Source organism: Rana temporaria, chromosome 3, assembly GCF_905171775.1.
Source record: "Rana temporaria chromosome 3, aRanTem1.1, whole genome shotgun sequence".
Lineage (NCBI taxonomy): Eukaryota > Metazoa > Chordata > Amphibia > Anura > Ranidae > Rana > Rana temporaria.
The window spans coordinates 398,060,986-398,079,337 of record NC_053491.1 but is presented as its reverse complement, the minus strand read 5'-3'; the positions used below and the strand labels follow the sequence as shown (position 1 = coordinate 398,079,337).

Here is an 18,352-nt window from a genome sequence, read left to right as displayed (position 1 = left end):
AAGGTAATGGGGGGGGACCACAGAAACTCGCTTGTTCTGACTTTCTTCAGCCTCCTGTACTTCCTGGCCATGTATCAATAGGTTAGGCTTCCTTGGCCTATAGGGACTGCTATATGTGATAATACACTAAGCTATATTCCCTGATCACTTATAAAGGCGACCATTACAGTAAATTGTTTTGACACAATTGGTTAATTTGTGTGATGCACAAGATACAATGTCGGGTACATAATTAGTCCAAACACTGAAAATGTGTTGGGTGGTATCGCTATGCTCAGGAGTAGCAGAATGTGTTTTGGGTGTAATTCTCAGTATACCCATACTGTATGAGAGAAATATCTTAAGTTTACAAAAATTGGATGCTTAATTGATGCTTCTGGAATATCTGAAGGTGCGTCTTGAATTTTGGGCCTCTCTGTGCATCTAGGTCAGGGGTCTCCAATCTTTCTAAACAAAGGGCTAGTTTTAATGTTGTTAATGGGGATGAACCAAACACCCCCCGGTACAGTTCGCAGCAGAACATGCGAACAGCTAAAACATTTGTTCGAACACAGTTTAAAGTCTATGGGACATGAATGTGAAAAATCAAAGGTGTTAATTTTAAAGGCTTTATATGCATAGTATTGTCATAAAAAGTGTTTGGAGAGGACATGTATCAATGCAAAAAAGTTTTAAAAACTGCAGTTTTTTTGAGAGAAATTATTTTAATAATGCTTAAAGTGAAACAATAAAAGTGAAATATGCCTTTTTAAATTGCGTACCTGGGGGTGTCTATAGTATGCCTGCAAAGTAGCGCATGTTTCCCGTGTTTAGAACAGTCCCTGCACAAAATGACATTTCTAAAGGAAAAAAGTCATTTAAGACTACTCACGGCTATAATGAATTGTCGGGTCCCAGCAATACAGATAAGTAATTGAAAAAAAACGGCATGGGTTCCCCCCCCCCCCCCAGTTTATTACCAGGCCCTTTGGGTCTGGTGTGAATATTAAGGGAAACCCCGAACCAAAATAAAAAAAAATGGCATAGGGGTCCCCCTCAAAATCCATACCAGACCCTTCAGTTCTGGTATGGATTTTAAGGGAAACCCTGTGGCAAAATAAAAAAAAGAAATGGCGTGGTTGCCCCCCCCCTCCCATATCCATACAAGACCCTTAATCTGAATACAGCGAAACCTGGCAGGCCACAGGAAAAGAGGGGGGGATGAGCCACATGGCCTACGCTCTCTCTCCCCCCCCTTTTCCTGCGGCTTGCAAGGTTCTGTGTTTGGATAAGGATCTGGTATGGATTTTTTTGGGGGGGGGAACCCTATGCCATTATTTTTTTTAAATTACCGTGGGGTTCCCCTTAAAATCTATACCAGACTAAGCACTAGTTTCAGTGCGAAACGCGTCAGCAGTTGGGTTTTATTTTATGTTGCTGTGATTTGTAGTGCTGTCCTTCTTTTAATAAAGGCTACAACATTTTTTCAGTGTGCGGCTGTCCAGAAACAATTTTTGTTCCTGCTTTGCTAAGTGCATTGCCTGCACCTGAGTTGTCTGCAACGGAGGATATTCATCTAGGCTCCCACCTGGAGAGGCTACTCCCTTTTCCCAGACCTGAAGGGTCTGGTATGGATTTTGAGGGGGACCCCTATGCCGTTATTTATTTTTTGGCACAGGGTTCCCCTTAATATCCATACCAGACATGAAGGGCCTGGTATCGAATTTGGGGGGACCCCCACGCTTTTTTTTTTTTTTTTGGTTCAGGGTTTCCCTTAATATTCATACCAGACCCAAAGGGCCTGGTAATGGACTGGGGGGGGGGTAGGTCCATTGGTTGGTGTCCCATAGACTTTAATGGTGTTCAGCGACTTTCGAATTTTCCCCTGAACTCGGCATATTGTTCAGTGTTCCCCAAACTTATGCTCGGGCCAAACCGTTCGCCCATTCCTAGTTGTTAACACTTTTTAGGGTGGCTGGACTTTGCTACAACTGACATCAAGTACATTTTCTACTCCCAGTGACCAAACTGTTCCCTGTCTTTGGTATTAGGGGGAGGATTAATGCTCATCGTTGGTGTCAGCAAGAGTACTAGTGCCCCATCATTGGTGTTGGGAGGAGGAATAGCGTGCCGGGAAATATTGCCCCAAGGGCCAGACAAAAGCAAGCAAAGGGCCACATCTGGCCCCCAGTCCACAGTTTGGAGACCACTGATCTAGGCTGAGGTCTCGCACAAGTGGCATCCCCATACTCGGAAGATCTAGCAGAATGTGTTTTGGGGTGTAATTGTAAGTATGCCAATGCTGTGTGTAAAATTACAACTTTGTGAAAAATACACGTTTTTTTTTAATTTCTTCAATTTCCCCAAAAAATTACAACTTCAAAAATCTCACCAGTCCTCTTATTAAATGGACTGTGTACTTAAAAAAAGGGGTCATTTGGAAGTTTTTTTTTTTCCCCTGTATTTTAGGGCCTCAAGAAATTAGGCAGTCAGTACATGAGGATTGTTCAATTTTCAGATATATACCATAAATTGTAGACTTTCACACAGACTAAATAATATTCACTGATTTGGGTTATTTTTTACCAAAGAAATATAGCAGAATACTGTATATTTTGACTAACATTTTATGAAGAAAGATTATTTGCAAAAATCTAAAACCAAAACATTTTTATATAGCAAAAAAAAAAAAAAACACACCCAGTGATGCATTTAAACAATGCAAAGAAAGCAAAAGAAAAAAACCTTTTGGATACAGTATTGCATGACCGAGTAATTGTCATTTTAAAGTGTGACACTGCTGAAAATGGCTTGGACTGGAGGGGTTTGAAGGTGTCTGGACTTCAAGTGGTTAATGGTGAACAGAATTACTGGTTGTGCGATTTGAATAGTATGAAATGCTGTCACCAATGCATAATGCACCATCTTATTGTAGTTTGCATATCTGCGTTGTTCACTGTAAGTTAATGCTTTTGAGAAGCAAGTTAAATGTGCCTGACTGCCAACTTTATTTGTCCTAAAGGGAATACTTTTTTTTTTTTTTTTATCCTGCAGAAAGAAGCTGAAAAGTACATCAAAATATATTTACCAGACCCTCTTCTTGAATGGTGAGAACAGTGATATTAAGATATGCGCACTTGGAAATGAATGGAACCTGCACAAAATCTACCTCTGTCAGGTAAAAGAATTGACGCTGCCAGACAAGTTCTATGCTGTTCATTGAATATATGGAAATTTTAAGTGTGTGTGTGTGTGTGTTTGTGTTTTTTTATTTTTTTTTATTGCCCCTCTCATATACATGTTGATTGCATAGTTCTACAGTATACTGTTAAAATGCAGAGTGAGAAGCAGAACTGATGCCTTTTGTGATGCTCATTTAAGCAGCACCAAATGGGTTAAATGCATTTGACTAGGAGGGATATTAAATAAGTAGGTTCACTTTTATTCCTCACTTCTGCAGGCTTTCCTTTCTTTGTGCAACTGGTCCCCTGAAGCTGCTTTAGTTTGCTGCCTGGCAGGTCGCAGCTCTTCACATCTTTGCTTTCAATGCAGGACCAGCAATCCTGCATTGTAGGCAAGGTTGGCAAGGGCCCATCCTCATCCTGGGGCACCTGGCGGTGGAAGAGAATATCAGCTGCCAGGGCCCTCATCCATGATGATCTATGTATATTGCTGGGACTTTAACTCCCTTCCCGCCTGCGCTAAAGCTGAAAGATGGCTACAGGGTGGGCTTACTTTGCCGGGAGAGCATCCATGGGCATCCTCCTGTGATCGCGCTGCCTGCCCACCCCCTGTTGTGCGCTCTGTGATCACTGAGTCCTTTAGACTTGGCTGATGACAGATCGAGATAAGGGGCCAATCGGTGGCCCTTTTTACCACGTAATTAGCTGTGTCCAATAACAGCTGCTCATGATGTAAACACAAGCCAGTTATTGGCTTTCCTTTCCTTACGCTGACAGCGTGAGGAGGGAGAAGAGCGACAATAACTGGCTCGTGTTAAAGGGGCATCTACACTGATAATCGTGGCGCTGATTATCCGTGCAGTCCCATCGGTGCCCACCAGTGCCGCCTTATCAGTGAAAAAGAAAAAATGCCCGTTTTTACAAAATTGTACAACAGTTTGGTTTGTACTTTTTTCAAAATTTGTTTAGCAAAAAATAAACCCAGTGGTGATTTAAATACCACTAAAAGCTTTGTGTGGAAAAAAAATAACAATTTCATATCAGTACAGTGTAGCATGACTGCGCAATTGTCATTCAAAGTGACAGCGCTGAAAGCTGAAAATTTACCTGGGCAGGAAGGGGGTAAAAGTGCCCAGTAAGCAAGCAAAATTGCGCTTTTTGGCCACAACCATAAACACTACATTTGGAGAAGAGACCACAAGGCCTATGATGAAAGGTACGTAGGTGGGATCGCTGATGTTTTGGGGATATGTGAGCTACAAAGGCACAGGAAATTTGGTCAAAATTGATGGCAAGATGAATGCAGTATGTTATTAAACACTGGAGGAACATTTGCATTTATCAGCCAGGAAGCTGCGCATGGGATGTACTCGGACATTCCAACATGATGATGATCCAAAACACAAGGCCAAGTCAACCTGTTATTGGGTACAGCAGAATAAAGTGAAGGTTCTAGAGGGGCCATCTCGGTCTCCTGACCTCAATATCATTGAGCCACTCTGGGGAGATCTCAAATGTGCAGTTCATGCAAGACAGCCCAAGGATTTACAGGAACTGGAGGCTTTTTGCCAAGAGGAATGGGCAGCTTTACAGAGCCTCATCCACAAATGCCACAAAAGACTTCAAGCTTTTACTGATGATTTTTTTTTTTTTATCAGCTCTGTTGGGGGGGGGGGGGGGGGGGGTCTTTGGTGAGATATCAGGGGTCTTAACAGATCCCTGACATCTCCCCTTTGAGACAGAGAAAGGGACGAAGGACACAGATTCCCCAGTCCCTTTCTCTGCAGGCTCAGCTAAAATATATGGAGAGAAGCTCCTCTCCATTCATAAACTGAAGCATCGTAAACACAGGTTACGATGCTTAGTTGTGTGAATGGACAGTCAGTGATCACGGACTCTGTTCATTCGGAAAAGGTAGGAGCCAGATTTGGCGGCTCCTACCTCCACTCTCCATCCTGACAGATCGAGGGGGTGGAGCAGCACGGAGGGACAGTCAGCAGTGATCGGTGCGGCTTTGGGGGGGGAGTTACAAGCACCGATCACCGCTGTATAACTTTAACTAAAGCAGCTGAAAAGGGGGAAGATCAGTGCTTGCAACTCCCCTGCCGCACCGATCACCCTGACTGCCCAGGTATCTGGTAAAGCATCGGAGCATTTCCCTGACTACAAGTACTCGGGGGAAATGATCGGTATCGGTACCGATACCAGTATCGGTATCGGGACATCCCTAGTGGTTTCTAAGGTTGTCCCTATACCACTTTTTTAGGACCGAGTACAAGTACCGATACTTTTTTCATGTACTCGCCGATACCGAATACCGATACTTCTTTTTTTTTTTTAGTGACAGTTTTCAAATTTAAGAATGTCTCTTACATTGGTGGTCAGTGGCAAAGATACCTCTTAAATTGGTGGTCAGGGTACTGGGCACAGGGTATGGGGCAAATCAGGGTACTGGGCACAGGGTATGGGGCACATCAGGGTACTGGGCACATCAGGGCACAGCGGGGTACAGGGTACTGGGCACAGCGGGGTACTTGGGCACAGGGTATGGTGCACATCAGGGTACTGGGAACATCAGGGCACTGCGGGGTACTGGGCACTGCGGGGTACTGGGCACTGTGGGGCGCGGGGCAATGGGCACAGCGGGGCACTGGGCACATCAGGGTACTTGGGCACAGTGGGGTACTGGGCACATCAGGGCATGGGGCACATCAGTGCACTGGGCACGGCAGGGCACAGTTTTGTTTCAGTTTCCTATTAATTGCAGAGTAGCGCAGGAAGCGGCTGACATCTGTAATAAGCCTGTAATAAGTTCTTACTGTTCTTTATCATGTCGCGCTGTTCCCGGCGGCCCCTCCGCTCATCTCCTCTCCTCCACCTCAGATGATGTCACACGCATACAATGAGAGGAGAAGAGGGGAGGGGAGGGGCCACCGGGAACAGCGCGACGTGATGAAGAACAGTAAGAACGTATTACAGCCACTTATTAGCCGCCTAAGGACTGCTCTCCGCCCCCCGCCCACTCTCCGGCCGCTCTCCGCCGCCCCGCCGCTCTCTTGCAAATTGCAATAGAGAAGTATCGGGTCAGGCATCGGCAGCATTTGCGCGAGTACAAGTATTCGCGCAAATGCTCGGTATCAGTACCGATACTAGTATCGGTATCGGGACAATCCTAGTAGTTTCTGTTGCCATTATGATATAAAAAGAGTAAACACGGTTGATAATTTTGGCTTTAGCCAAACACTAACCATTAATGGACAAAAAGTTTTTGTTTTTAATCATTCATATTCTCTGAAAAATGGCAGAAATGGAAGAAATCATAAATTCGGCCAGGGTATGTAAACTTATGAGCACAACTATGTATGTATAGATGGATAGTATTGGGAGTGGATTTGTGTTTTAAAACCTACTAGTTTATTGCTGTCTGTGTTTTCTCACTACTTCTGGTGATGGGTTCAAATACCAGAATGAGTTGGTGATAAATGTCCTCAGCTGGTTATGGCACGGACAGTCTCTTGACTGTGTTGCTAAAATATCGTTCTAAAACAGAGAACTGGCACCCTCTATTGGCCAGTCAGCTGAAATAAAAGTAAAGCATGAAAAGTAGTGTTGGGTTTCCCTTTTTTATATTTAAAAAATAAATAAATAAAATTAAACCTTTTTTATATTTAAAAAGTAAATAAATAAAAAAAATTAAACCTAACACTAGCTATAAATGGGCTTTGCAGTAATGCACTTTATTCAATCTAAATGCACACCTGCTGAACGCTCCAGGTTAATTCACCAACAAATCACAATAAATATATGAAAAATATTTAGTGCCGTGCTACAAATGGGGCTACTTGTAGATACAAAAAATGCATAAATCAAACAATCCTCAAAATAGAAAAAATACACATAAACAGATGAATTCCACATTGTGTAGCACCAGAAGTGAAACTGCTTTTATAGTGATCCCCTGGAAAAAATTCTAATGTCAGTGAAAAGATCGTTTTATGTAGGAATTGTGCTTTCCAGTGTAATACCCCTGTTTAAATGACAGGTTTCTGTGATGTAACATCATTTTAGTTAATTTCAGAACTTTTCCCACCTTTTTTCTAATGTGACCTATAAACTGTACAACTCGGTTGAACAACAAACTAAAGTCTTTTAGATGGAGGGAAGTAAAAAAAAAAAAAACCTAAACAATAACATGGTTGCATACGTGTGCACACTTAAAGCAGTAGTAAACCCGCTGCTGTTTTTTTTTTATATACCTGAAAAGCAAAAGCCATAATGAGCTAGTATGCACTGCATACTAGCTCATTATGAAATACTTGCCTTGGAACGAGGTGTGGGGAACTTACCTGGTCCACGGCGAGGAAGATGTCATCTTGCCTCGGCGTGTCTTCCGGGTATCGCCGCTCCAGCGCTGTGATTGGCAATGTCGTCACTCCCGCGCATGTGCGCGGGAAGCTTCTTTTCAGCATAGTCCGGCGGCTGCCGGGCCTTTAGCCTAGGATAACCACTGCGCATGCTTGGCAGCCTCCCTGACACCCCCCCCTTTTTTTTTCTCGTCTTTTCATCAATTTGAGGGATGTCCAGTTTTTAATTTCAGTTGTGCCATATTTTCTCCACTTGATGACTGTCTTTGCTGTGTTCCATGATATATCTAATGCCTTGGGAATTCTTTTATACCCTTCTCCTGACTGATACCCTTTAATTTAGAGATCCAGCTAATGCTTTGGAAGCTCTCTGCGGACCATGGCTTTTGCTGTAGAATGCGACTAAGATAATGTCAGGAAAGACCTACTAGAACAGCTGAACTTTAATTTGGGGTTAACTTTAAATGATAGGTGTGTACTGACTCCTGTTTAACATGAGTTTGCATGTGAATCCTTAATTCTGAACACGGCTACATCCCCATTTTTTTAAGACGGTGTGCACACTTGTGCAGCCACATTATTATTATTATTATTATTATTATTATTATTATTATTACTTTTTTTTTTTCTTAGTTTTAGTTTTGTTTTGCTGATTTGAGTTGTACAGTTTATAGGTCATATTAACCAGTTGCCGACCTGCTCACGCAGATATACTGCAGCAGGTCGGCTCTCCTGCACGAAATTACGTACCTCCAGTCTGTAAAAGCAGGATAGCGGGAGCGTGCCTAGCGGAATCCCTGTCCACCGGCGGCCCGCAATTGCAGCAAGGAGAGGAAGAACGGGGAACTGCATTTCCCTGTTCTGCCTAGTGACATGGCAGGGATCTACTGTTTCCAGTGATTGGGGAACTGTGATCTCTGTCGTGTTTCAGTAAGCCCCCCCCCACTACAGTTAAAACACACTGAGGAAACATTTTTAACCCCTTGATCCCCCCCATAGTTTTAACCCCTTCCCTGCCAGTGTATTTTTGTTGCATTGATCTGTGCATTTTTACAGCACTGATCAATTTAACAATGTCACTGTACCCCCAAAAAGTGTAATTTGGGGTCAAATTTGTCTGTCGCAATGTGGCAATCTTATTAAAGCAATAACACAAATCTAAAATCGAACCCGTAGTTTGTAGACATGACAACTTTTGTATGTTTCAACAGGGGTGTGTTGACCTTTTTTTATAGTGTGTGTGTGTGTGTGTATATAAAATATATATAAATTTTGGCCCAAAGTTTAAATATTGTGTGGCCACCATTATTTTCCAGCACTGCCTTAACCTTGGGCATGGAGCTTCACAGATTGCCACTGGAGTCCTCTTCCACAACGACATCACAGAGCTGGTGGATGTTGGAGACCTTGCGCTCCTCCACTTTCCGATGCCCGACAGATGCTCAATAGGGTTCAGGTCTGGAGACATTCTTGACCAGACCACCACCTTTTACCCTCAGCTTCTTTAGTAAGGGAGTGGTCATCTTGGAGATTTTTGGGGTCGTTATGTTGGAATACTGCCCTGCGGCCCACTCTCTGAAGGAAGGGAATCTTGCTCGGCTTCAGTAGGTCACAGTACATGTTGGCATTCATGGTTCCCTCAATGAACTGTAGCTCCCCAGTGCTGGCAGCACTCATGCAGCGTCAGACCATGACACTCCCACCATAATGCTTGACTGTAGGCAAGACATACTTGCCTTTGTACTCCTCACCTGGTTGCCGCCACACGCTTGACATCATCTGAACCAAATAAATTTATATTGGTCTCGTCAGACCACAGGACATGGTTCCAGTAATCCATGTTCTTAGTCTGCTTGTCGTCGGCAAACTGTTTGCAGGCTTTTTTGTGCATCATCTTTTTGAAGAGGCTTCCTTCTGGAATGACAGCCATGCAGACTAATTTGATGCAGTGTGTGGTGTATGGTCTCAGCACTGACAGGCTGACACCTCCCTTCCCACCCCTTTTAATAACTGCAGCAATGCTGGCAGAGCACTTGTACATCCATTTCCCAAAGACAACCTCTGCATATGACTCTGTGCACACAACTTCTTAGTCGACCATGGCAAGGCCTCTTCTGAGTGGATCCTGTCCTGTTAAACTGCTGTATTTTCTTGGTAGCTCAGTTTCGGGGTCTTGGCAATCTTCTTATAGCCTAGACCAGCATCTATCCAATGAAGAGCCGAGAAGCCGTGGAGAGAGAGATGCGGAATTACGCCCACGGAAATTTTTAAGACCTCAGCATACCAAGACTCTTTGGACAATTTCATGCTCCTAACTTTGTGGGAACAGTTTGGGAATGAGCCCTGGCTGTTACAACATGACTGTGCACAAAGGAAGGTGCATAAAGACATGGATGAGCGAGTTATGGGGTGGAGGAACTTGACTGGCCTGTACAAAGTCCTGACCTCAACCTGACGGAACACCTTTGGAATCAGAGTGTAGCGTGCGAACCAGGCCTTCTCGTCCAACATCAGTGCCTGACCTCATAAATGCGCTGCTGGAAGAATGGTCAAATATTTCCCATAGACTCGCTCCTAAACCTTGTGCACAGCCTTCCCAGAAGGGTTGAAGCTGTTATAGCTGCAAGGGGTGGGCCAACTCAATATTGAACCCTACGGACGAAGACTGGGATGCCATTCAAGTTCATATGTGTTTATAAAAGGCAGTATAGTGTATGTACATGTACAGCAGCTGATGGATAATTATAAAGTCACTCTAACACTTTTTTTTTTTGGGCTTTTGCCATAGTATTATAATCTAGAGGTAAGCCACATCTATCGCAACCACCCTAAATGTATGGATGGGGGATTTTATTTTTATTTTTTTCACTGTATTCAGTGTAAGCCTGACCTTTTCATCCCCTCCCACTTTGTTGAGAGAGAGCCTGAAGCTACACAGAAGAGACAGTGGTAGTGTAAATGAATACTGTAAAGGCCAGACATACAAAAATCTTAAGGCATCTGAAAGTATACCAATTAAGGCATTTGGAGGTAGGCTTTAACTTTTTATATAGGGAAGAAACTTCAAGGCCCTGCACAAGCATTGCGAAAACCTAATGGGTAATTGGTACTATATGCAAAATAGATTTTTTTGATGCCCTGGATATTTTGGCCATGAAAGTTTTTTTCTATAAATCCATGATTTAAACCTTGTACAATGTGTCTTTGTAGATAGAACACGGTACGTTTTTTTTTTTTTAATTATTATTTATTACACGCTTATCCTCAGTCCAATCATTCCAAAGGGTTAAGAGAATTTATATGTAGCTATTTCTTGCTTCCCCCAGCCTAGTGATGATGTCTGGAACTGGCAGATGAAAGCTGGGCTTTGTTGTCGTGGTCAAGGTGCCTTTTTTTTTTTTTTCTCAAATGCAGCTGGCAGATTTCGATAACGGGAATTGCCTTCTGATTGTACTGATAAGAAAAGATACATAAGGTTATCCACAGTGAACACCTGATGGATGTATTGTGAAGAAATTCTCAGGTCCCGAGGGTGTAATGGTCTTGTTTTTACAGGCTAGTCAATAAAGACAGACTTTGCTCTTCGCTTCCACATGCCCAGTTAAAGAGGGACTCCGGGCAAAATACAAAAGCTAATTGTCTGTCTAATTTTTTCTTTGGTAGCTCAGTTGATGGAAAAGTCTTGTATGTAGCTGTAAGAAATTGAAGCCGTTAGAATTGGTACTTTTTAATACAATGAAGAATCTTCTCTTCATTAAGTAATTTTAGCATTTTTAAAATAAAAGGGGATGTGGGTATTTCTAGGCACGTTGCATTGGCATGAAGACTGCTCTAGATAACTCCCATGTGATACTGAGCCCCCAAGATTAAAACCTGAAATGCAGTCAAGCTGGGGAGGAAAGATCTGGGTGATGATTGATGTCTTCCAGGCAGGAAATGAGGAGTGCTTTATCTGACTTATTACAGCTTCCAATGTACACCAAAAGAAGCTGACCACATGCAGTGAAATGGGAGTTGGCAGTTTCAGTGTGGTACTGGAGTACTGCTTTTAATACCTTATTCCTTTTTGCCTTCTCGGTTGCCCTTCCTACCCATTCTGTAAGTGTACAGTGGATGTAAAGCTGTGCATTGTACAACCATGTACATATTTGTTTCCACTTTTAATTTGCCACTTTCTGTGTTTTGACAGGGTGTCTCAAAGGGGAGGAGGGTGGTAAATCTCTGTAAAAGTTCCACAAAAACCTTAAAAGCCTCTGGGGGCCAGTTTTGGTTAGAGTGAGTTATGCCTTATTTTTTAGGAATAACATTTTGATTTATTATAGCAGTTGTAATGTAATATATTGATTTTTTTTCTTCCCTTGGGCAGTCTGGATACTTTTCCAGTATGTTCTGTGGTTCCTGGAAAGAGTCGCGCATGAATGTGATAGAACTGGAGATTCCGGATCACAATATTGATACAGAAGGTAAGAAGCTTGGAAATGTAAAAATATACTTTAAAAACTATTTTGTTTTATACTTCATTTAAAAAATGTCTATCACTGTTTTACCCACTTTACTGAAGTTTCTATGTGGTGTACTAAGCCATAAGAATTGTAGCTTCATACCAATGTATTGTCTTCCTGCAGAGCCACAATATGTATTCCATTTAGGAAATGTGAGGCAGGTGCAGCACTCAGAACAGTAGAATCCGTATGCAAGCCTGTACTGGAATACACAGGATGGGTGATTTTGGCTCAGATGTCCTCCAAGCATCAATCAATAGTGTTTAACAAAAAAAGTTCAAAAAGTAAATCCGGCTACTTTTAAGCCCCTGCAAGTTACTTTTATTTGAGCATAAAACAAGGGCCTACGTGTTTCAGCAGAAAGCCTTAATCGCAGCCACAGTTTAATGCTCACGGTTATGTAAAAATAAAGTAACTTGCATGGACTTGGGAGTTGCCGGTGACTTGTCCTTAAGGTTCCCCTAACGGGAAAGTTCCTTCAAGGACTGCGCAGGCGCAAACTTGCCAACAGAAATCTCCGAACCTCGCCCGGCATCCAGGCTCATTCTTTAACATCCCCGTGGATTGGAGGATGTTAAAAAAAGCCGTCCGAGCGAAGTGAGGCCGACTGGCCACTTTCCTCGAAATCCACGTCGCCCTGGATGCCGGCCGAGGTTCGGAGATTTCCTTCGGCAAGTTTGCGCCTGCGCAGTCCTTAAAGGAACTTTCTCGTTAGCCGGAACCATATCGGTAGATCAGATTGCGCCTGCGCAGGAACTTTCACGATAGCCGGAACCATATCGGCAGATCACCGGCTCTACTTTTTTGTGCATGCATTATATTTAGAGTCTCTTCTGATATCTCTTTACTTGTCCTAAAAGGTGTATATAAAAAGTGCACCTAGGTGTGCTATATGCACTGCTGCACACCTTGCATAGCGTCAGGAAAAACCTGGAAGAAGACACATGCGCATGGCTTTAGGCGCTAAGCACTCGTTCACACTGAGGCACTTTGCAGGCGCTATAGCCCGAGGACTTTTACACTGTAGGGGTGCGCTGGCAGGGCATCAGAAAAAGTCCTGCCAGCAGCTTCCTTGCAGTGAACTCACCGCTCCTAAAGCGCCCCTGCCCATTGAAATCAATGGGCAGCACCGTCGAACCGCTGCTGTAGCGGCACTTTGCGGGCACTTTTTAATCCTTTTTTGGCCGATTAGCGTCTGAAAAGCGCCACAAAAAACAACGGTAATGCGCTGCTAAAAGTGTGTGAAAGCAGCCTAAGGGCGGGTTTGAAATCATGCGAGTTCTGCTAAACTCGCATGATTTCAAACCTGCATTTCAGTGCAAGTTTGGGGGCGATTTATAAGACTTCTGTGTGGGTTTATGCACAAATGTCTATTGATATCGGCCCTTCGAAGTTGCCAAAAGTAGTATAGAAACACTGCCGGAAACGGCATTGTCCCAGTAGGCTGTGATTTGACAGGTGAAATCGCTCCGATGCAGACGGTGCATAGACTGGTTGTTTTACACATGTGGTGTGAATTGAAGCTCTGTTTTTGCAGCTAATTGATGAAGTAGTTTAGTGTTTCAGGCCCGTTTTTAAAGCGGAGGTTCACCCTAAAACAATTATATACCATTCCATCCAGCATACTGCCGACATTTACAGTATGCTGTTTTTTTTTCTTTTTGCGCTGTACATACCGTTTAATCGTTCTTTTTCTTTTCAGACTCCCGCGGGGAATAGGCGTAGATGATTGACGTGCGGCTAAGGCGCGTCACGCGTTCCGAAAATAGCCGGACTGGAACTTGGCTCTATACGGCGCCTGCGCACAGACTAGTAGCTGACTGCGCAGGCGCCGTATATAGCAGAGTCCCAGTTTGGCTATTTTCGGAACGCGTGATGCGCCTTAGCCGCACGTCAATCATCTACGCCTATTTCCCGCGGGATTCTGAATGAATGAAAAACTTATATAGCGCAGCACATGCAAACTTAAATCGCCTCTGGGCGCTCGTTGTTCCTGTCTCTCTTGACATCAAAAGAGCAGAGTTTTAATCTGTCTTCTGAAGGTCAGGTGGTTTTCCTCCAACCGAATGCTGGTTAGTGAAGCGTTCCATAGTCTGGGACCTTGGAAAGCAAACCTTCTTTCTCCTTTGGACTTGTATCTGGCTTTGGGTACCTTGACCAGATTTTGGTCGGTGGATCGCAGAACGCGATTGGAATTGTGGGCTTCTATCTTGTCGCAAAGATATTGCGGAGCCTTCCCATGGATGCACTTATGGGTCAGACAGAGTGCTTTAAAAGTAATTCTGTCCTTTACTGGCAACCAGTGAAGGGTTCTCAACGAAGGTGATTCCCATGTTTGTTTTTTTCCCAGTCACAAGTCTGGCGGCCGTATTCTGAACGACTTGCAGACGAAAGATTTGGTACTTTGGGAGTCCGAGATAAAGGGCATTTGCATAGTCCAGTCTGGAGTTCACAATTGTTCCCACCACGACTGCTACGTCTTCTTTGGGGATAAATGGAATAAGTCTGCGTAGTAGGCGCAACAGATGGTGAGATCCGCTGACTACTGACCCTATTTGTGCATCCATTGTAATGTAGGTGTCGAAGATGACCCTGAGACTTTAGAATTTGGAGCTAGGGGTGATGATTTGGCCCAGAATGGGCGGGGGTGTCCAGGTTGTTGCCAGTTGACTCTTACGACTGGCATGAAACAGGAGAAGTTCTGTTTTGGAACTGTTGAGTTTAAGATAACTCTTAGTCATCCAGTTTTCTATCAAAGAGAGACATTTCTCTAAATTCTGAAAAGAACGAACGATTAAACGGTATGTACAGCGCAAAAAAAACAAAAACGGCATACTGTTCATGTCGGCAGCATGCTGGATGGAATAGTATATAATTGTTTTAGGGTGAACCTCCGCTTTTATCACAATCGGGTTGGGTTTACATCCGGATCAGGTCAGGATTTTTCTGTTCACAATTGAATGACATGTGCGATGCAGAATCGTTCCCATAGAAGTCAATTAGCTTGAATTCACACCTGAGCCAGACTGCACTCCAGCTGCATCGGACATATGCAAACAGGCACAAAGAAAGCAATGTTCTTTCACTTTGCGCAAATTGGATGCTGTTCAAAGTACATCCAATTCGCATATGTGTGAACCCAGCCTAAAAGTTTTTTTTCCCTGAAAATGCAATCAAGATCTCGAGGTTGCTGTAGTGCTCTCCAGGGTGTAGCACGCTATATCCAATGCCTGATTTCCCTTCATGCTAGCAGTTTAGAATTATTTTGTCTGTTTTTAATGAAGCTGTAAAGAGATAAAGCTCCGTAACACCATGACATGAGATGTTGTAAAAGTAATAGTCTTTCTACAGTGCTTGTATGGTAAACTTCCTTTGACCAGTTGTCCTTTTTCTGTCCAGTGATTTTTCTTCCTGTGGTTTCTTTTTCTGTACCCTCAACACGGATATCCTAATTTTCTGATTATCTCAGTATTTCTGGAAACTCGATTTTACACTTTGGTTCTAAAACTGCCAGCTTCATTCACATCTTACATTTTAGTACTAATATTGAAACGGATAAATGTCTTGCAGCAGAAGTGGTGTAGTCCAAGTCCAGCAGATTGTAATGCAGCTCTGGGTTGCATAATCTGTTTGTTTGGCATTATTACACATTTGACGTCTTGCATGGAATCCCGACACTGATATGCATTGGCTTGTTTCTGATAAGTGACTTATGATGTGAAGAAGGAAACAGGAACTCAAAAGTGACAATGCATTTTAAAGCAGTTTTGAAATTGGTCAATAGATGGCACTAGTGTGGTGTTTTTTAGATGTCATTTATCCTCCTGTGTAAAATCGCAGCTGATCCTTATGTCTAGGAAAAAATTAACGTGGTTGTAAAGGCAGAAGGTTTTTCATCTTGATGCATTCTATGCATTTGGATAAAAAGCATTCTGTGTGCAGCAGCTCCCCTAATACTTACCTGAGCCCCCTCTCGGTTCAGCGATGTGCATGAGTGTCTCGGCCGTCCGGGATCCTGCCTTCTGATTTGACTGGGACACAGCAGCTGAATGGACACAGAGCAGTGACTTGGGGGGGCCCCTATAGCAAGCTGCTTGCTGGGGGGAACTTGACAGGAAGGAGGGGCCAGGAGCTTCAGCGAGGGTCCTGAGAAGAGGAGGCTCCAGACTGTTCTGTATAATGTTTTTTCACAGAACAGGCAAGTATGACATGTTTGATATTTTCAAACGAAAAAAACAAGACTTTAGTATCACTTTAAAGCTCTTCATAATTTTTTTTTTCAACTTTCTATCTATTAAATCTTCTGCCCTTGTTTTAACTTCGGATAGTAATTTTTTTAATTAATTTTTCTGCCAATAACTACCTTATACAGCCCTCTTCCTGTTTCTTGTCTGGTCATTAGCCTAGCCTTATATCATGCACAGCTCTCTCGTTTCTGAAAGTTGGCCAGGAAGGGAGGGGGATAAATCATAAGAGGGCCAATGAGAGCTGCAGGGCTACATAGCTGGTGGCGTGCCTCTATGTAAATACAGGAAAAGAACAGGCAGCAGCTTCAGCTACCCGCAGTTAAAATGGCTGCAGCCAGACTCGGTGGAGGGAGATTTCTGCAGCATATTTGGCAAGTACAGAATCAAAGTATATCTAAAATAATATGCAGTGGTTGGAGGGAAGCTTCAGAATGGCAAAGATGTGTTTATTACAACTTATGTGAGCAGACTGCAGTTCCTCTTAACTTTTTTTTTTTATATATATATATATATATATATATATATACACACACACAGTGCCTTGCGAAAGTTTTCGGCCCCTTGAACTTTGCGACCTTTTGCCACATTTCAGGCTTCAAACATAAAGATATAAAACTGTATTTTTTTTTTTTTTTGAAGAATCAACAACAAGTGGGACACAATCATGAAGTGGAACGAAATTTATTGGAAATTTCAAACTTTTTTAACAAATAAAAAACTGAAAAATTGGGCGTGCAAAATTATTCAGCCCCCTTAAGTTAATACTTTGTAGCGCCACCTTTTGCTGTGATTACAGCTGTAAGTCGCTTGGGGTATGTCTCTATCAGTTTTGCACATCGAGAGACTAAAATTTTTGCCCATTCCTCCTTGCAAAACAGCTCGAGCTCAGTGAGGTTGGATGGAGAGCGTTTGTGAACAGCAGTTTTCAGTTCTTTCCACAGATTCTCGATTGGATTCAGGTCTGGACTTTGACTTGGCCATTCTAACACCTGGATATGTTTATTTGTGAACCATTCCATTGTAGATTTTGCTTTATGTTTTGGATCATTGTCTTGTTGGAAGACAAATCTCCGTCCCAGTCTCAGGTCTTTTGCAGACTTCATCAGGTTTTCTTCCAGAATGGTCCTGTATTTGGCTCCATCCATCTTCCCATCAATTTTAACCATCTTCCCTGTCCATGCTGAAGAAAAGCAGGCCCAAACCATGATGCTGCCACCACCATGTTTCACAGTGGGGATGGTGTGTTCAGGGTAATGAGCTGTGTTGCTTTTACGCCAAACATAACGTTTTGCATTGTTGCCAAAAAGTTCGATTTTGGTTTCATCTGACCAGAGCACCTTCTTCCACATGTTTGGTGTGTCTCCCAGGTGGCTTGTGGCAAACTTTAAACGACACTTTTTATTGATATCTTTAAGAAATGGCTTTCTTCTTGCCACTCTTCCATAAAGGCCAGATTTGTGCAGTATACGACTGATTGTTCTATGGACAGAGTCTCCCACCTCAGCTGTAGATCTCTGCAGTTCATCCAGAGTGATCATGGGCCTCTTGGCTGCATCTCTGATCAGTCTTCTCCTTGTATAAGCTGAAAGTTTAGAGGGACGGCCAGGTCTTCGTAGATTTGCAGTGGTCTGATACTCCCATTTCAATATTATCGCTTCTTGGGTTGGTTAAAGCTTGGGAAATCTTTTTGTATCCAAATCCGGCTTTAAACTTCTCCACAACAGTATCTCGGACATGCCTGGTGTGTTCCTTGTTCTTCATGATGCTCTCTGCGCTTTAAATGGACCTCTGAGACTATCACAGTGCAGATGCATTTATACGGAGACTTGATTACACACAGGTGGATTCTATTTATCATCATTACTCATTTAGGTCAACATTGGATCATTCAGAGATCCTCACTGAACTTCTGGAGAGTTTGCTGCACTGAAAGTAAAGGGGCTGAATAATTTTGCATGTATGTGGTGTATGTATGTAATAAATTGGTGTGTGTGTGTGTGTGTGTAAATTCGCTTCATTGCAGTGGATTTGCACAGAGCAGCCCAGATCCTCCACTTCTCGAGTGCCTCTTCACTGCT

The 18,352-nt window shown here is 43.1% G+C and overlaps 1 protein-coding gene across 4 annotated transcripts in view; it reads left to right on the top strand.

Annotated features, from left to right (window-relative positions):
- Positions 1-18,352, top strand: part of GMCL1 (germ cell-less 1, spermatogenesis associated) — a 141,754-nt gene that overhangs the window by 31,943 nt on the left and 91,459 nt on the right. For all 4 annotated transcript variants that reach the window (XM_040345877.1, XM_040345878.1, XM_040345879.1 and 1 more), the window contains 2 exons: positions 3,034-3,157; positions 11,892-11,988. In XM_040345877.1, the coding sequence (XP_040201811.1) occupies positions 3,034-3,157; positions 11,892-11,988 (221 nt within the window). The remainder of the gene's footprint in view (positions 1-3,033; positions 3,158-11,891; positions 11,989-18,352) is intronic.